This window comes from Vipera berus (genome assembly GCF_964194415.1).
Source record: "Vipera berus genome assembly, chromosome: 2".
Classification (NCBI taxonomy): domain Eukaryota; kingdom Metazoa; phylum Chordata; class Lepidosauria; order Squamata; family Viperidae; genus Vipera; species Vipera berus.
The window spans coordinates 71808950-71829715 of NC_138203.1; the positions used below are offsets into that span (position 1 = coordinate 71808950).

General features: G+C 44.6%; 1 protein-coding gene across 1 annotated transcript in view; it reads left to right on the top strand.

The window, feature by feature from the left end:
* The window catches only part of DOCK8 (dedicator of cytokinesis 8), a gene marked incomplete at its 5' end in the record, with an annotated part of 109676 nt that overhangs the window by 50547 nt on the left and 38363 nt on the right, over positions 1–20766 (top strand). Inside the window, 5 exons of the mRNA XM_081320845.1 lie at positions 7516–7691; positions 9132–9227; positions 10409–10504; positions 11349–11498; positions 20251–20364. Coding sequence (XP_081176971.1) covers positions 7516–7691; positions 9132–9227; positions 10409–10504; positions 11349–11498; positions 20251–20364 — 632 coding nt within the window. The remainder of the gene's footprint in view (positions 1–7515; positions 7692–9131; positions 9228–10408; positions 10505–11348; positions 11499–20250; positions 20365–20766) is intronic.

Sequence of the window (20766 nt, forward strand, 5' to 3'; positions counted from 1 at the left end):
TTTTCAACATCGGCCCCAAGAGACTAATTGAGTGCTATATGATCCATCGTTATTCCGAAGCGGACTTGTATGCCCTTAGGGCGGTTCCTGCCTCATGGGCGCGACCTGTCGACTGTTTTCATACTCCCCTTAATGACGGGCCCAAGCCTTGGGACTCCGAGAGGTGGTTGGGCTTGGATAGGGGCCTCGAGTTAAGACGCGCTAAGAGGCCCCTGATCAGATTTTTAGCCGGTTATTTTAGGAGGTTAGGGAGGGGGAGGGAGGGGGGGATGGGGAGGGAACTTGTAACCGGCACTCAGTCTGGTCCTGTTAGAGGTCCTGGTGGGACGGGGTTGGGGGAGGTGGCTGCTGGCGCTGGGAATGTGGGGGTGGGGTATCGAATCCCCACGGCGATAGGGTATGGCAGCAGGTGTTTGCGAGGAGGGTCATATCAACATCTGGGATCGCGCCCCCGCTATCTTCGAGCGGTGGCGCGCTCCGACCCTCCGGTTAGCACCCTCTTACCCGGGGATGAGGGTGATCAGGCCCCTGAGCTCAGGCTGGTCTATTTTAACGCTAGATCCGTAGTTAATAAAGCTCCCCTCATCCGTGATCGGATTGAGGAGGAATGTGCGGATCTAGCGTGCATCACAGAAACTTGGCTGGGCTCGGAGGGAGGGGTGCCTCTCACCGAGTTATGCCCGCCGGGTTTCCGGGTGCTGCACCAGCCACGGGCTCAGGGCAGGGGTGGTGGGGTGGCAGTGGTTATTCGGGAGACATTGTGTCCCCGGGAGGCCACCATTGTCCAGATGGCCGGGAGTGAGACCCTCCTCTTGAGCTGTGGTCCTTGGGTTCAGTTGGGCTTGTTGCTTACATACCTGGCGCCCAGCTGTGTGGCAACAGCCCTGCCCGAGCTGCTCAACACCCTCTCAGGGTTGGCGGTGGAGTTCCCCAGGCTCGTAGTCCTGGGTGACTTCAACCTGCCATCACTGGGAGGGTCGTCGGAGTTAGCTCGGGAGTTCATGGCTTCCATGACAGCCATGGGCCTGACCCAGGTTATTGAGGGCCCGACTCATGAGGGGGGTCACACTCTTGACCTGGTGTTTCTGTCTGGACAGTGGTTGGATGATCTGGGAGGGGGTTCTCCGTCCATCACCCCTCTGTCATGGTCAGACCATTACCTCCTGAGGCTAGTTTTCCGTCATGCCATCCCCCGCCGCTGGGCGGCGGAGCCGACCAGGTGGTTCCGCCCCAGGCGCCTAATGGACCCGGATCGGTTCCAGAGGGCGCTTGGGCCTATACCTACCACCCTTACCCACAGCCCAGTCGATGCCCTGGTGGAGGCCTGGGAAACGGCAGCCACCAGGGCACTCGACTGCGTTGTACCCATGCGACCTCTGACCCGACGCAGATCCCGTTGGGCCCCATGGTTCTCTGTGGAGCTCCGGGAGATGAAGCGGCGGAGACGAGGTCTAGAGAGCGGTTGGAGATCCAGCCGATCCGAATCCGACCGATTGCAGTTAAGAACCTTTATAAGGTCTTATCTTGCGGCGATAAGGACGGCGAAGTCTAACTACTTTGCCGCCCTTATCGCGTCCGCAGATAATCGCCCGGCCGCCCTGTTTAGGGTGACTCGCTCCCTCCTTAATCAGGAGGTGAGAGAGGATCCCTTGCAGGGACGAGCCGAGGAGTTTAGTCATCATCTGGCGGACAAAATCGCTCGGATCCGGACCGGCCTGGACTCTGACTGGGCAGAGTCTGATGTGGAGGAATCAGGCGGTCTTGAGCACGTTATCTGGACTGAGTTCGACCCTGTTTCCCCTGATGATGTGGACAGGATCATGGGGAGACTGAGCACCACCACCTGTTTGTTGGATCCGTGCCCCTCCTGGCTAGCTTATGCGGCTCGGGAAGGAACACGAGGCTGGTTCCATGCAGTAATAACTGCTTCCTTGAAGGAGGGTGTCTTTCCTGCCGCCTTGAAGGAGGCGGTGGTGAGACCCCTTCTCAAGAAGCCTGCTTTGGACCCGGCTGTTTTAAACAACTACCGTCCAGTCTCCAACCTTCGCTTTCTGGCGAAGGTTGTTGAGAGTGTGGTGGTGCATCAGCTCCCTCTGTTCCTGGAGGAAACTGATTATCTGGACCCGTACCAATCGGGCTTCAGGCCCGGACACAGCACGGAGACGGCATTGGTCACGCTGGTGAATGATCTCTGGAGGGCTAGGGACAGGGGTTGCTCCTCTGTCCTGGTCCTATTAGATCTCTCAGCGGCGTTCGATACCATCGACCATAGTATCTTACTGCGGCGTCTCAGGGGGCTGGGAGTGGGAGGCACCGTTTTACAGTGGTTCTCCTCCTACCTCCAGGGCCGCTCGCAGTCGGTGTTGACAGGAGGGCAGAGATCCGCCCCGAGGTCTCTCATTTGTGGAGTCCCTCAGGGGTCGGTTCTCTCGCCTCTCCTGTTCAACATCTATATGAAGCCGCTGGGCGAGATCATTCGTGGCTTTGGGGTGGGGTATCACCAGTACGCTGATGATACCCAACTTTTTCTTTCCACCCCGAACCAACCCAGCGATGCCCTCTCTGTGATGTCCCGGTGCCTGGAGGCGGTTCAGGTCTGGATGGGGAGAAACAGGCTTCGTCTCAATCCCGCCAAGACTGAGTGGCTGTGCATATCGGCATCTCGGGTTAACCAAGTTATTCCATCCTTAATGATGGGGGGTGAGGTGTTACCCCCCGTCGATAGGGCTCGCAACTTGGGCGTCCTCCTGGATTCACGGCTCAATTTCGAAGACCATATAGGAGCCGTGACCAGGGGGGCTTTTGCCCAGGTTCGCCTGGTGCGCCAGTTGCGTCCCTATCTGGACCGAGACGCCCTACGCACAGTTACTCATGCGCTTGTGACCTCCTGTTTGGACTACTGTAACGCTCTCTACATGGGGCTGCCCTTGAAGACCACTCGGAGGCTTCAACTGGTGCAGAATGCGGCCGCGCGAGTTGTAATGGGGGTTTCCCGATACTCCCATGTAACACCTCTACTCCGTGAGCTGCATTGGCTTCCGGTTGCCCTCCGGGTGAAATTCAAGGTGCTGGTTATCACCTATAAAGCCCTACATGGCCTGGGTCCGGGATATCTGAGGGAACACCTGCTGCCGGCATCAAATGCCCTTCGCCCAGTGCGCTCCCACAGGGAGGGTCTGCTCAGGGTCCCGCTGGTAAGAGACTGCCGGCGCGTGACACCCAGGGATAGGGCCTTCTCGGTGGGAGCGCCTGCCCTCTGGAACCAGCTGCCGGTGGAGCTGAGAACTGCCCCCGACCTTCGATCATTCCGCCGGGGCCTGAAGACCTGGCTCTTCGAGCTCTCGGGCCCAGACTGAGGAGGAATTTTTAATTTGGGGTTCTTTTTAACTGACTACAGGGTTAATTTAATATTTTTTAATTTGGTTCTTAATTTTTGTATTTTGGATTTTTAATTCCCTGTAAACCGCCCTGAGTCCTCAGGGAATAGGGCGGTATATAAATATAACTAAATAAATAAATAAATAAATTGCATTTACTATTTAAGCCATTTACTATGGCTCATATGGACAGTTCCATCTTATGGCTCGCGTACAGTACTCTGGATCGGACTTGTGCGCCCTCAGAGGGGTTTCTCCCTCCTGGATACGACCAGCCTTCTTTTCTAACATTCCCCTTGATGACGGACCCAATTGCCGGGGTTCCGAGAGGTGGCTGGGCTTAACTAGGGGCCTCGAGTGGAGACGTGCTAAGAGGCCCCTGATAAAATTTTTAGCCGGTTATTTTAAAAGGTTAGGGAGGGGGAGGGAGGGGAGGGTAGGGAGGGAATCATTAACCGGCACTCAGTCTGGACCTGTTAGAGGTCCTGACGGGACGGGGTCGGGGGGGGGGTGGCTGCTGGTTCTGGGAATGTGGGGGTGGGGCTTCAAATCCCCACGGCGATAGGGAATGGCAGCAGGTGTTTGCGCGGAGGGCCATATCAACACCTGGGATCGCGCCCCCGCTATCTCCGAGCGGTGGCGCGCTCCGACCCTCCGGTTAGCACCCTCTTACCCGGGGATGAGGGTGATCAGGCCCCTGAGCTCAAGTTGGTCTATTTTAACGCTAGATCCGTAGTTAACAAAGCTCCCCTCATCCATGATCTGATCGAGGAGGAAGGTGCGGATCTAGCGTGCATCACGGAAACTTGGTTGGGTTCGGAGGGAGGGGTGCCTCTCACCGAGTTATGCCCGCCAGGTTTCCGGGTGCTGCACCAGCCACGGGCTCAGGGCAGGGGTGGTGGGGTGGCAGTGGTTATTCGGGAGACTTTGTGTCCCCGGGAGGCCACCATTGTCCAGATGGCCGGGAGCGAATCCCTCCTCTTGAGATGTGGTTCTCGGGTTCAGTTGGGTTTGTTGCTTACATACCTGGTGCCCAGCTGTGTGGCAACAGCCCTGCCTGAGCTGCTCGACACCCTCTCAGGGTTGGCGGTGGAGTTCCCCAGGCTTATAGTCCTGGGTGACTTCAACCTGCCGTCACTGGGAGGGTCGTCGGAGTTAGCTCGGGAGTTCATGGCTTCCATGACAGCCATGGGCCTGACCCAGGTTATTGAGGGCCCGACTCATGTGGGGGATCATACTCTCGACCTGGTATTCCTGTCTGGACAGTGGTTGGATGATCTGGGAGGGGGCTCCCCGTCCATCACCCCTCTGTCATGGTCAGATCACCACCTCCTGAGGCTGGTTTTCCGTCATGCCACCCCCCGCCGCTGGGCGGCGGAACCGACCAGGTGGTTCCGCCCCAGGCGCCTAATGGACCCGGATCGATTCCAGAGGGCGCTTGGGCCTATACCTATCACCCTTACCCACAGCCCAGTCGATGCTCTGGTGGAGGCCTGGGAAACGGCTGCCACCAGGGCACTTGACGGCGTTGTACCCATGCGACCTCTGACCCGGCGCAGATCCCGTTGGGCCCCATGGTTCTCTGTGGAGCTCCGGGAGATGAAGCGTCGGAGACGAGGTCTAGAGAGCGGTTGGAGATCCAGCCGATCCGAATCCGACCGATTGCAGTTAAGAACCTTTATAAGGTCTTATCTTGCGGCGATAAGGACGGCGAAGTCTAACTACTTTGCCGCCCTTATCGCGTCCGCAGATAATCGCCCGGCCGCCCTGTTTAGGGTGACTCGCTCCCTCCTTAACCAGGAGGTGAGAGAGGATCCCTTGCAGGGACGAGCCGAGGAGTTTAGTCATCATCTGGCGGACAAAATCGCTCGGATCCGGACCGGCCTGGACTCTGACTGGGCAGAGTCTGATGTGGAGGAATCAGGCGGTCTTGAGCACGTTATCTGGACTGAGTTCGACCCTGTTTCCCCTGATGATGTGGACAGGATCATGGGGAGACTGAGCACCACCACCTGTTTGTTGGATCCGTGCCCCTCCTGGCTAGCTTATGCAGCTCGGGAGGGAACACGAGGCTGGTTCCATGCAGTAATAACTGCTTCTCTGAAGGAGGGTGTCTTCCCTGCCGCCTTGAAGGAGGCGGTGGTGAGACCCCTTCTCAAGAAGCCTGCTTTGGACCCGGCTGCTTTAGACAACTACCGTCCAGTCTCCAACCTTCGCTTTCTGGCGAAGGTTGTTGAGAGTGTGGTGGCGCATCAGCTCCCTCTGTTCCTGGAGGAAACTGATTATCTGGACCCGTACCAATCGGGTTTCAGGCCCGGACACAGCACGGAGACGGCATTGGTCGCGCTGGTGAACGATCTCTGGCGGGCTCGGGACAGGGGTTGCTCCTCTGTCCTGGTCCTATTAGATCTCTCAGCGGCTTTCGATACCATCGACCATGGTATCCTGCTGCGGCGTCTCAGGGGGTTGGGAGTGGGAGGCACCGTTTTACGGTGGTTCTCCTCCTACCTCCAGGGCCGCTCGCAGTCGGTGTTGACGGGAGGGCAGAGATCCGCCCCGAGGCCTCTCATTTGTGGAGTCCCTCAGGGGTCGGTTCTCTCGCCTCTCCTGTTCAACATCTATATGAAGCCGCTGGGCGAGATCATTCGTGGCTTTGGGGTGGGGTATCACCAGTACGCTGATGATACCCAACTTTTTCTTTCCACCCCGAACCAACCCAGCGATGCCCTCTCTGTGATGTCCCGGTGCCTGGAGGCGGTTCAGGTCTGGATGGGGAGAAACAGGCTTCGTCTCAATCCCGCCAAGACTGAGTGGCTGTGCATATCGGCATCTCGGGTTAACCAAGTTATTCCACCTCTAACGATGGGGGGTGAGGTGTTACCCCCCGTTGATAGGGCTCGCAACTTGGGCGTCCTCCTGGACTCACGGCTCAATTTTGAAGATCACATAGGAGCCGTGACCAGGGGGGCTTTTGCACAGGTTCGCCTGGTGCGCCAGTTGCGTCCCTATCTGGACCGAGACGCCCTACGCACAGTTACTCATGCGCTTGTGACCTTCCGTTTGGACTACTGTAACGCTCTCTACATGGGGCTGCCCTTGAAGACCACTCGGAGGCTTCAACTGGTGCAGAATGCGGCCGCGCGAGTTGTAATGGGGGTCTCCCGATACTCCCATGTAACACCTCTACTCCGCGAGCTGCATTGGCTTCCGGTTGCCCTCCGGGTGAAATTCAAGGTGCTGGTTATCACCTATAAAGCCCTACATGGCCTGGGTCCGGGGTATTTGAGGGAACACCTGCTGCCGTCATCAAACGCCCTTCGCCCAGTGCGCTCCCACAGGGAGGGTCTGCTCAGGGTCCCGCCGGTAAGAGATTGCCGGCGGGTGACACCCAGGGATAGGGCCTTCTCAGTGGGGGCGCCTGCCCTCTGGAACCAGCTGCCGGTGGAGCTGAGGACTGCTCCCGACCTCCGATCATTCCGCCGGGGCCTGAAGACCTGGCTCTTCGAGCTCTCGGGCCCAGACTGAGGAGAAATTTTAATTTGGGGTTCTTTTTAATCGACTACAGGGTCAATTTAATATTTTTTAACTTGGTTCTTAATTTTTGTATTTTGGATTTTTAATTCCCTGTAAACCGCTCTGAGTCCTCAGGGAATAGGGCGGTATATAAATATAACTAAATAAATAAATAAATAAATAATTTAGGTAGAGGAAAATTTTTGAGGTTCCGGGAGCGAGGATGTGCAGCCACCTGAGCTCCAGCTGGTGTACTTGAATGCCAGGTCTGTTGTCAATAAGGCTCCTCTCATCCGGGATCTGGTTGGGGGTGAGCATGCGGACCTGGCTTGCATCACAGAGACCTGGTTGGGCCCAGAGGGTGGTATCCCTCTGGTTGATCTTTGCCCACCAGGTTTCCGGGTGCTGCACCAGCCTCGGGCTCAGGGTAGGGGCGGGGGAGTGGCGGTAGTTATGAGGGAGACCTTGTGTCCGCGGGAGGCCACCGTTCCCCAGATAGTCGGGTGTGAGTCCCTCCTCCTGAGATGTGGTCCTAGGGCGCAGTTGGGCTTGCTGCTGGTGTACCTTTCGCCTAGTCGCACAGCAGCAGCCCTGCCTGAGCAGCATAATGTTTTTTTCTTGGCAGGTACAAGTGGAAGCACAAATCTTCCTGAATCTCGTTATTACACATATGGTCGTACGGCTGCTGTCTCAGTGGGATCTCGACTCATGCAGAGTCGGACAACAAGCAGTAGCAATCCAGATATTGCTGGGATCCATAATGCTCCTGATGAAGAAGTGAAAAGCATCATGTCCTCAAAGGTAAGAGAGGATCATACAATTCTAGTCTGCTAAAACTACTGTAAGGTTGTTTAATGTAATAAAACCTCAAACGTTTGGACTTCTATTTTTTTTAAATTCCATTTATATCCTGCCCTTCTCCGAAGACTCAGGGCGGCTTACAAGCTTGATTGTGCTTGGATGCAATGGACAAATCGTATGTTGGACTTTACCCCCAAATAATAGAAAAACCTATTATTTGGTGACTCAGTCTGGATTCTTTTCACAAATGTATGGAATTTATGTAAATGTCATATACATTTTATATCATAATACTGTACATTCAAATTCATATTCAGTGGACAGTGGGCTTTAATATAAATAGCACTTAGACTTATATACTGCTTCATAGTGTTTTACAGCAGTTTATAATGTCAACATACTGCCCCCAGCAATCTGGGTCCTTACTTTACCAACCTTCGAAGATGGAAGGCTGAGTCAACCTTCATCTGGTCAGGATCGAACCCCTGGCTATAGGCAGAGTTAGCCTGTAATTCTGCATTCTAACCACTGAGCCACCATGGCTCATTTAATTGAAACCCCTTTCCCCATTTTGGTCTGTTAAATTCACATTTTATGCAAATATTTTTCTTTCTCGTAGATTGTTTGACCAATATATGGCCAGCACCCGGATTCACCCATGAGCTAAACATGTAACAAATAGTTTTGGTAGCTGAGGATCATTCCTATACAAGACTATATGGTGGCCAGTTCATTTTTAAAAGTGCTGGTAATATTTTTATCTTGTAGAAGATAAAAAAAATTGAAGATAAGGAGAAGAGGTGGAGATAAAATCTAAAGTTTAGCAATCTTACAAATAACGAGAAAGGAAAGAGTGCAATTAGCCCCACCCTATGTACTGCTATGAAAATTTATGTGACTTTCATGTAATATTTTTTCAGTATTTTTGCGCCATTATTTGAGATAAAAATGAATAAACAACCATCACAATTGTATTATTGAATCTGAGCACTAGCTTTCAACTTCTGCACTGTTAAAATTATTTTAATCCAATGAGTTAGCTGGGGTGCAAATTACATACATAAGGAAATAATGCCCTTTAAATGCATCGAAAAATAACTGCCCTTGGTATTAATCATGGTTCTGGTTCTCATTTAACATTCTTAATATAAAAAGAGCTTTATCCTCCTGCTAGAGAAGAAATTTTTGTTTTTCTTCCATTTTTATTGCACGTATATGTATATGATACTAAATTGGGACATATGAAGTCAGTCATGTTTAATTTATTGGGAAGAATGTAGCAACATTTTCATTGCATACTTCATGCACAGCCTTCCTTCCTTCCTTCCTTCCTTCCTTCCTTCCTTCCTTCCTTCCTTCCTTCCTTCCTTCCTTCCTTCCTTCCTTCCTTCGCTGTTCTAGTAATTCCTTTTCTGTATGGCTTCTGGTCATTTTCTCCAGGTTGCAGATCGGAACTACAGCCGTGTGTCTTTCTATAGTGAATCGAACAGTGATATGTCAAGTCCATGCACAAGCGCTCGGCTACCCAAACAAAAGGTAGACTGCCACATAATGCCAAACTGCTCGTTGATAGACATGCTACACTCTTTTACAAACGTGCCACTTTTCAGTTCTCACTCTGAAATACCTAGGCTCCAAATTTGTTTTAAATTTCTGAGGAAAAAACAATGGGCCTATAAGTAATAACACCTGGTGATATAAAATATTTGTCAGCTCTAGGACCAGATACCTTTGCCTAGGTTGCTTCAAGGACCTATCTGCGCTAGGTTAAAATGTGAAGCTCAAAAATAAACTATAATTGCAAACTAACGTTTCAGGCATATTTACCGAAATTTAAACTTCAGTGATTATAAAGGAATTTTATATGAGTAGATACAAACAAGATAATTGAATAGTTTAGTTACTGTTCTCTAGAGATCATAATAAATCACCTTTCTCTATTGCAGCAGAAAAAAGGAAAAGCACACAGTGCAAGGGAGATTCTCTTTATGGGATAAATGTTTGATATATAGTGGGATTTAGGAATAACAGAAAGCCGAACGGCAAGGAAAACCCAGTTAACCCACCAGTTTAAAAAAGTGATCACTGTAATGTTTAATCTTAACTGCATTAAGTCATCGATGCATTCAGTCCATTTTAAGTTGTATTTGAGTAATCTTCAAATAACTGCAAAGTGTCTTTCATTTTTACTAAAGCTAAAGTCTTCCACATTGCTTTATGTGACAGTCTCCTTTTGCACATATCATTGTAGACTTAATATTCAGTTAAGTTAAAATTAATTAAAATATAACTGCATGCCACAGAAGATTTGGATTTTCATTCTGGACCACCTATGTACATGCAATTATCACTAATTTTTACTAATTTTTCTTGGACAAAATCACTACTGATATTGTAAGGTTTATTAGGATCTACTAATTCATTCTTTTCAAGGGTTGCCCTATGGTACTAGTTCTGCCATTGCAAAATGTAGGACAGAATAGTCAACCTTTTTTCCCCACCATCTCTTCAGCTATCATTTTCGGTCAGTCTTCTAGGATATTCCTTTTGTCACCAGCAGCTCATTCTATGCTTTCTTAATGTTTAGCTGCCTATGTGTGTTCATGGACTAATACGAAAGGATTCACTTTTGGATCTCCTAATTTCAGTGTTCTGCTTTGAAATCTAACCTTGAAAGTCATTTGGTAATCACATTTGGGTTTTAATGTACTATATAGCATTTTCATGAAGAGATTGCACTTCAGATGGTGGTCAGCACAAGCATGGTGAGAGAATCAGTCTTCAAGTATTCTTGGTTCTTCTTTGAATTGCTGGTAAGATTTTATATGGTCCTTTTATTTTCAGTAAAGGAAATTACAGTATATGTATTTGATGTTAAACTCAAATAAAATAGAACAAATATTTCAACATTTAGTTCCTTTCCATCATTAGATAGTAAGGAAACATGACTCCTGAACAAACAGTAAGTGTTTACAGCATGTTCAGGAAAGAAGTTATGAATTGGGAAGGAAGTAATAATATTCTTCTAGTCAATTAAAATAAAATGTTAAATCCAGATTATTAATTTAATTGATATTTCCATCGAATATGCAGGAAAATAAACTGCCCAAAAGGAACTCTTTGTTTAGTAAGTAAAAATTATCCCTAAAATAAATGTTAAAATAAATAAATGTTAAAAATCTTTTAAAAAAGTCAAACTGTTTAGAGTTACCCAGTGTCACATCAAACACATGAATCATATGTGAATGTACAGAACACTGGAAGCATTTCATTGATATTCTAATTTTGTAATCATGAGAAGCAGAATAAACAGCCCCTAATGTTGGGTCTCTGAGGCTCCCAGTGATTAAATTGCATTTTTTAAAATCATGTATAAGTAAAAGCAGGAAATGTATATACAATTAATTGTAATAGTTGAGCAATACACCTAATATAGATTATATTATACACCTTAGAATTTAGAATGTAATGTTAAACATTTACATTTAACAGGTGCATTGCAAGTTCTCATTTTATCTGCAGAATTTTTGGAGCTGAATTTAGAAATATAGAGAATATAGAGAAAGTATTCTTCACAATGTCTGAATTCTTTCAATTCTACTATTTGCTGTTGTTTACAAATTCACATTTGATAAACAATGCTGCTTTTTTTTTAAGGTAAAAAGCATGGCTCAATATGTTGACAATGTACAGAAGCAGGATGTTCCCCGCAGAGCTCGATTTTCTAACCGCTTCAAAGATGACATCACCACAATTGTCAGTGTTGTTACCTCAGAGGTTGCTGCACTTTCAATCAAGACCCAGAAGGTAATATTACAATCTAAAATAAACAGAAACTCAAAAAAAATAATTTTAAAATTGTATAGTTTTATTCCAGGGAGATTATTCCTGTAACTCAATATCAATTCAAAATCAACCACTGTTTATGTTAACATTCTAGAACATTGCCTTTTTTCTGATTACCAGAGAGGGGCATTTGCAAAACATCATTTTCAGGGAGTTCATATGTTAGGGGAACTGAGAAGTATCATGGAGAGGAAAGGCAGGGTTATCATGCACTTGGGGCTGCATCATGCATGTGGTAGGGTCAGAATTTTCAATTAGTTTCATCGGTATGCTGATGATACCTAGCTATATATCTGCACACTTGGTGAACTAAGCCAGGGGTCCCCAACCCCCAGTTTATGGACCAGTACCGGGTCACAGCATGCCAGCAACCAGTCCATAGAAACAAGCAAAACCCCATCTGCGGGATGCAAGCAGCACACAAAACCATGCACCCTCTGGTCTGTGGAAAAACCTCTCTCCATGGAACTGGTCCCTGGTGCCCAGAAGGTTGGGGACCTCTGAACTAAGTGATACTGCCAATGATCTATCCTAATGTCTAGAGGTTTTAGGGGTTTCAATGGGGAACAATAGATTTTGGCTCATCCTGGCAAAACTGAGAGGCTTTGAGTTTTGAGGCCACCTGGATCTAGGAATTCACTATCTTTGATTCTGGATGTAGCTGTATTTCTTCAGATAGACCTGGTACACAATTTGAGGATACTTCTGGATTCATAACTCTTGCTTGATGAGCAGGTGGCAATTGTAACTAAAAGGGCCCTTTGCAAATTATTCCTATTTAGTTATAGTATAGCCAGAGTGTAAATCATTAGGCTGTACAATAGCAGTAAGCTTAGGCAGTGCTTTTTTTCTTTAAAAAAGGTGCCAGAACTCTCATCTTGTTAATCTTTTATTTATATAATTTTATTTATATATTTATTAATATAATTAAAAAATTATATATTCAATTCTTAACATAAATTTAATTTATTGAATTTAAGGCAAATCTTCATAGTAAATTCCAAAGTTTTGTCCAAAACATGAATGTACTTTCAAACATTTAAAATTGGTTTGTTTGGGGAATACCTATTACCGTTTCCATTTGAAATAATCAGTGTTTCAGCAGAGAGAGGGAGGCTTGAGAAGCGGCCGCTCTCAGAGAAAGCAGTGTGTGTTTGGCTTTTCCCAGCTGCTTCTGGATCGTTTTGCCTCTCCCCGGTTGACTTCGGGGGCTTTTTTTTCTTGCTTCTTGATGTTGGACGAACTGACTGGTGTGGCTGGGCTGGGCATTGCTGGCAGAGTCGCTGCAGGTGCAGGAGGTGGGGGCGTTGGCACTGCTGCGATCAGAGGCACATGGGGTGTCAGTGGCGGGTTGCCCCCTGGGGCCAGAGCTGGCGCCGGAGCGGCTGGTGCTGTGGGAGCCACGGGGCCCGATCTAAATGGCGGGACTGTGTGGGATGGGTGGCGGAGGCAGAGGTCACGGCCCAGGTGCTCCAGGGCGGCCATGTAGCCACACAGGGTGAGGCAGTGGCGGCGCAGGTCCAGCACCGGGTAGGCCACTAGGTGGCTGGCCTGTGGAAGGTCAGCCCCCTGCCATGCCCCATGTGCACCACCTCTACACCCAGCACCTGCAGCCACCCCACCAGCGCCGCCCACCCCGTGCAGCCCCACCATGTAGAGCGAGCCCCACAGCTCCCACAGCACCAGTCACTCTGGTGCTGACTCCTGCCCCGGGGGCAGCCCACTCCCACTACCCTCCATGCCCATGCTCGCCACCACCCCGCCAGTGATGCCACCCATCCTGCGCAGCCCTGTGTAGAGCGGGCCCCACAGCTCCAATAGCACCAGCTGCTCAGGCTCTGGTCCCGGGGGGGCAGCTCGCCACCAATGTTCCCCCGCACCCCCACCCGCAGCAGCACCATCTCCCCTGCCTCCTGGTCCTCTCTTACTTACAACTAGGAGGGTGTAGTTGGGCAGCAGGGAGCAGTGCAAAGTTCCTGCCAACTCGCCTTCGCTGCAGACAACTTGCACGTTTGCTAGCCAGGTCTTTTGGCATGCTCAGCAGCAATTCCTATTGGGTTTCGAAAGCCAATAGAGGAAGTAGCACAGCTTGTGCAAAGGTTGAAAAAAATCCATCAAAAAAAGGTGCCGGAACGCGGTTCTGAGCATTCTGTGAGAAAAAAAGCCCTGAGCTTAGGTAATGATACTACATAATTGATTAATGGAATAACAATATTGTTTTCTCAATAGGTACAATACGAAGCACTACCATACCCTTAATATCTTGAAACTATTTAATGAAGGTTTCAAGAATCAAAAGTTAAAGGAGATAGAGGATATTCTTCTCAAGTTGATGTTGATGTTTCAAACACACACGCACGCACACACTGTTGCTAGGTGAAAATAGCAATTTATTCAAGGGTGAGTAGATAAGTAGCAGTCAAGGAAAGGAATGTAAATGTAAACAGTCTCTTGGAAAGAAAACTTGCATGGATAGTTTCACTTTTAACAGGAAGACAAAGAAGAGAAATTAAAATCCAGTCCAAAGTTCAGAAAGCCAAATCACATTTCTCAGTCAGTTCAAAGGTCAGAATTTCAGGTTGCTTTACATGTGCAGAATACACATGAGCAATGCACCAGAGCAGATCAGACAGTTATTTCCAACAGAGAAGTATGATTCAGGACTACTTCTGCATCCAGCTATCTATAATTAGTCACTTGGCAAGGAGCCTGACTGAGCCTATTTGCTCTGCTCTCTGCTGTACTGTAAGACTGAGGGCTTGGAGGCCATATTTCATCAGCTGACCACTCACTGATGATACCAATTGTTAGAATATGTTGTTGAAAAAATGGTTTGTTTAACAGAGTATTATTAATACACAGTGGAAGTTGTACTGGGACTTTTAGGCAAACAGTAATGCACTAACATGAGTTTTATAACTTATTTTTACTCAGACAACAAAAAGAAACACAGTAAGAAATAGTCCAAGTATCAATCCAGTATCATGCACATAAAAGTCAGTCCATAAAAACATAGTATCAAAATACAAAAGCTGCTTACCAATATCAAAAACAATATACACTGTAGCAAGCAGTTAATTCTCGAGAGAATAAATATCAAGTTAGCAAACAAGAGAACAAGAGGTATCCAAACACTAACATCAAACACATATACAAGAGCAACTACGTGTAACATCTAACTCTCTTTTATGTGGAATAATTACAGCCACACCCTTAGGCCGTTTAACTCCTTAAAGGTGCTTTTACTCCATTATATAATATTGTCACCCAAATCAAGTTTAATCTCTAACAATCTCCCCTTTTGGGTGGCATATTATACATATATTTTTACAATCTCAAATTACACATATCACAAACAGATTTATGCTTTATAGCACCCTGAGCTTTAGTAAACTGGTCAGCAATATTATCTTCAGATGCACAATATTCCAGTTTAATCAAATTATCTTTAACACATTGTCTGACATTTAGATACCGTAGATCCGTATGTTTTGATCTAGTTTTCACTGCAGCATTAGTTGCTAATTTTATAGCTGCTTGATTGTCTTCATACACTTTTATTGGTTCATTACAATTTAAACCCATATCAAACAATAATTGTTTCCATACCAATAGCTCAGTACATAATAAAGATAAACAAGAAAATTCGGATTCAGTTGTTGATAAGCTTATATGCTTCTGTCTGTTAGACCTCCATCCTACTAAAGCGTTTCCCAATAATACAACCAATCCTGAAGTGGATTTCCTGGTTACAGTATCAGATGCAAAACTAGCATCTGCAAATGCTTTTAGTTCCAATTCCTTTGTTGGCTCTAGATATAGAGAATAATGTATGGTGTGTTTCAAATATCTTAAAACTCTTTTCGCACCTTGCCAACATCTGGTTGTAGGATTCTCACAATATCTAGCTAAATGATTAACTGTAAATGCTATGTCAGGTCTTGACCAATTACATAAATACATCAAGCTGCCTATTAATGATTGATATATCTTTTTATCAAAGACATTGCTGTTATCTGCTGAACTCTCAAAACCTTGAACCATAGGTGTTTTTACTGGTTTACAGTTTTCCATATTATAACGTTTCAGCAAACCATTAATTTTCTTAGCTTGAGACAGTTTAAATCCTTTACTAGTCCTGACAATATCCAGCCCTAGATAATGACTAATAGCTCCTAGATCTTTTACTCTAAATTTTCTTTTTAACCCTGAAATTATTCTTTCAGTTTCTTTTTCATCTTTTGCTATAATAGCAATATCATCAGTGAATAATAATAACAATGATAATTCACTATTTTGCTGTTTTATAAATAAACAAGGATCTGCAATACTAGCTTTAAATCCCAAACTATTTAACTCTTTTACTAAACATCTATTCCACTCATAACCTGACTGTTTTAAACCATACAAACTCTTATTCAGTTTCCAACAATATCCTACCTTACTTTCTATTCCTGATGGAACTTTCATATATATATCATGGTTTAATGTTGCATGCAAATAAGCAGTTTCAATATCTACATGTTTTATACTATAATTCTTATTTGCTGCCCAAACTAAAGCAGCCCTAAGAGTGGAAGCTCTTAACGTTGGGGAAAATACTTCATCATAATCACTATTATTCTGTGCAAATCCTTGAGCAACTAATCTTGCTTTATGTATTACCTCTCCTGTAACACTTTCTTTCAGTTTAAAAACCCATTTACATCCAATTAACTTTTCTGTTTTAGGTATTTTAACCTCTTGATAAACATTAAGATCTTGCAAAGACTTTATTTCTTTATCCATAGCTACTTTCCAATTCTTTCTTTCATTCTCAGGATACATTTTTATTTCTTCAACATTAGAAGGTTCAATGTCTATTTGACAAATTAAACCTGCCTCGAAACGATCAGACTGTCGTCTTTCCCTGTTAGACCTTCTGAGAATTATTGGACTTATAGGTACATTTACATTATTATCTTCTTCCTCTCCTGTCTCCACTATCAGTGGTTCTTGTTTGATCTCTCTAGCAGGTTCCTCCTCTTCTTTATCACTTTCATTTGAGGAGTTAGTTAAATCTTGTTGAGGAATATATACAATATCTTCTACCCTTTCCCAGCCTGACTGTTCTTGAAAAACAGCGCTAGAACTACAATAAATGTTTTTAGTACCTTTCTCCCAGAACCGATAAGACTTATGGTTTAACTCATAGCCAACAAAAAATAATTGTTTAGCTCTATGTTCTCCTTTATTTCTTATTGAACTTGGAATATGTACCCAAGCAGGTGTCCCAAATGTGTGAATATAACTAAGATTTGGTTTTCTCTTATACCATAAGGTATAAGGAATTTTACCTGTAGCTGAACTAACCACATTGTTTAAAATATGATTAGCACATTTTGCTGCTTCTCCCCATAAGCTATCAGGTAAACCAGAATCTTCAATCATAGATCTAATCATAGCTTGCAATGTTTGGCCCCTCCGTTCAACAAATGCATTTAGATATTGTTTGTATTGTTTCAGTTTTTGACGAAAGGAGATAACAGAACTCATATCTGCTATAATGGTCTAGAATATTTAATATGTAGCAAGCACCCCCTAAACTGGGTTTCATAGGACCTATCAAATCCATAAATACCAGTTCTAATGGAGTTGTGGTTTTAAATCCATCTAACCTATTAGCTGGTGCTGCCCTGCTCTTTTCTCTACCACATACGTTACACTGCAGATATTTCTTACAAGCCTTTAACTTAAACCCATTAGACAAAGCTACAGTTCTTTTTAGTGTATTAAAATTCACATGACCCAATCTTCTATGTAATAAATGAATACATTCATCATGTGGTTTTTGATTTGTACAAGTAGTAGCCATTATAATAGGATCATTGCTAATTACAAACAAACCGTCTTTCATATTAGCTGTTAAGTTCACTTCATTCTTTTGAATAAGACATTCCTCCCCTTGGAAAGTAACTTTAAAACCTGCTTCCAATAATGCCTTAACTGATAATAGATTATAATCACATCTGGGAACATATAGCATTTCCAAATTTTGTTTTAAAAATGAACAGTAAACCTTACCTTCTCCAGAGACCTTGACTCTCCAGCCATTAGCCATAGAAATATATTTTTTACTAGACCTTATATTCTCAAAATCCCTTTTTATTTTTGAAATACAGTGTGTAGCTCCACTATCTACCACCCACCAATTGTGGTTATTAGTAGTTCTATTAGCTACAGCTACATTAATCAGCTTTTTATTCTTTCTATGGCTTTCCTTTCTCTGACAATTACTATTCTGACAAAACTTAGCAATATGTCCCTTTAACCCACAATTAAAGCATTTCCTTAAAATATAAGCAGATTCAGTCTTCTTTATTTCTTGTTGCAATGGCTCTCTCAACTGTTTTCTCTCCATACGACATCTTGATTCTTCCAACAACCTTCCAGTTATTGAAGAAACAGTTAGGTCTTCTTTGGACAAAACCTCCAAGGACGATACAAAGGCATCGTAGCTCTCATCCAATGATGATAAAATGATGTAAACCTGGTGAAGCTTTTTCTTGCAGTTCCAACAAAGTTGCTTTTATAAAGTTAAGGTGAGCTAACATATCGCCATTCTTTTCCAGTCTAGCTCTAAATAGCTTTCTGGTAAGATTTATATGAGCACCAACACTGTCCCGAACAAAAATCTTTTTCAACTTAGCCCAACATTTAGCAGCAGATTCTTCTCCACGCACATGGACTAGCTGTTGGTCTCCTAATGTTAGCCCAATGATAGATAAAGCCTTATCATTGTCTTTATTGAAGTCTACAATCTTCTTGTTATCTTCTTCATTAGTTGGATCCCAGGCAGTTACATCAGGAGGATTATGGACTATTTTCCAAAGACCTTGATTTTGTAATAGCAAACTACATTGTGTAGACCAGGATACGTAGTTTGACCCATTAAGCCGGGTAATGCAGAATGGATTGAATAGTCCTTGTGCCATTGTCTGAATAAGTAAAACTCAGTTAGGTAATATAAATACAATACTGTGCCTGTCCTCAGCACCACACTGGATCTGGGCCCATAACCATTGTTAGAATATGTTGTTGAAAAAATGGTTTGTTTAACAGAGTATTATTAATACACAGTGGAAGTTGTACTGGGACTTTTAGGCAAACAGTAATGCACTAACACGAGTTTTATAACTTATTTTTACTCAGACAACAAAAAGAAACACAGTAAGAAATAGTCCCAGTACAACTTCCACTGTGTATTAATAATACTCTGTTAAACAAACCATTTTTTCAACAACATATTCTAACACCAATGTTTGACCAATCTCAGTGATTCCTGGCCTAGTGTCTCCTGAGGCTGATATTCCACTGGTTCTTCTGGAGCAGCTTCTTCAGATTCAGACTCTGAATCCTGAGCCATGATAGGTACCCTAAAATAGCTTTATACGTGAAAAAATATATGTAATGACTCTAATTATAGGAGGAAACTGCCAAATTATAATTGAAAAGATAAAGCAATAGCAATAACACATAGACTTATATACCACTTTATAGCACTCTGAGTAGTTTATATTGTCAGCATATTGGCCTCAGCAATCTGGGTCCTTATTTTACCGACCTCGGAAGATTGGGAAGCTGAGTCCACCTTGAACCCTATCAAGATCTAACTTCAGACAGTGAGCAGAGTTAGCCTTGCAATACTGCATTCTAACCACTGCACCACCAGGTTTCCAAAAGTGGTAGAAACCCATACTTCATAAATTTAATCTGAATAATGTCAACATCCAGTGAGATTACTGGGAAATAGCTAACCTGTTGCAATGTCCAAAATGTCAGTTGACAAATGGATATTATCAGATGTCTGGTCTATGTTTTATAAATCTATTTGTTATAATTAGTTTACAAAACAAGCCTGAAATCTACAGATTTTCCCTAACCATTATTACATTTTTGACATCTACCTTCTTTTATTAAACTCAATCAGTCTTTATATTGTCAAACAAGTGTCAGGTATTCATGATGTAGCAATCTTAGAATGATGAATGGAATCTAGAATGAATTGCACAGGATGAGCCAATTGTATTTACCTAACTTTATTCCATAAGGGACGCGGCGGTGGCTCAGTGGGTTAGGACGCTGAGCTCATTGATCAGATGGTCGGCAGTTTGGCGGGTCGAATCCCGAGTGCCGTGTAGCAGAGTGAGCGCCTGTTACTCGTCCCAGCTTCTGCCAATCTAGCAGTTCGAAAGCACATAAAAAATGCAAGTAGAAAAATAGGGACCACTACAGTGGGAAGGTAACAGCGTTCCGTGCGCCTTTGGTGTCTAGTCATGCTGGCCACATGACCATGGAGACGTCCTCGGACAAGTGCTGGCTCTTCGGCTTTGAAACGGAGATGAGCACCGGTCCCTAGAGTCAGAAACGACTAGCATGCATGTGTGGGGGAACCTTTACCTTTACCTAACTTTATTCCAAGTACGTCAGAATACTGGCTTCTGGGTCATAACTGCATGCCAATATGCATTTGTATTCTTCTGCGCATTGATGAACCTGTTTGTGTGGCCTATCATGTTATGAAATGTCTAAACCCAGTGGGCAAAAGTGTGAGAGTTTTCCTCACCTGTCACTTCATGGACATTAATATTGACCTATAATTATTGTGCGGATTTTACCTCAGAGTATATGTAAAACAGATTTCTTTTTGGGCAATAATCTTTCTTTTTTTAAGGAAAGTGAACAGGCAGAAAAGATCAACATTAGCTTGGCATTTTTCCTATATGATCTTCTTTCTTTAATGGATCGTGGATTTGTGTTTAACCTCATCAAACACTACTGCAATCAGGTAGGCCTCATTATAAAAAAAAACCCTTAAATAAAGGTCATACAATAGTACATCCCAATATATAACTTTCAAGTGTCCAGAAATTGCAATTTGATTTTAGATTACTGTCTTAAGTGTAAAACAGAAAGAAGTCCACTACCCATAAGAAAAGTTGAAATGTCTTATTACAGAAATATTTTACTTAGCTAGCTGAAAATCAGATAATATCAGATAATAATGTTTGATATTTCACATTCCTAAAATCTCTTCATTGGACAGGATGGTAACTAAAGCAAAAAATGGAAGCTTTTAAAGTGAGGCTTTAAAAAATGGCTTTTTTCCAGTTATTAAGCCATGGTTAAGCATAGAAATAAGTGTAAGGAGAGAAGGATTGAAATATCCTGCAGATGCAGTAGCTTGTTT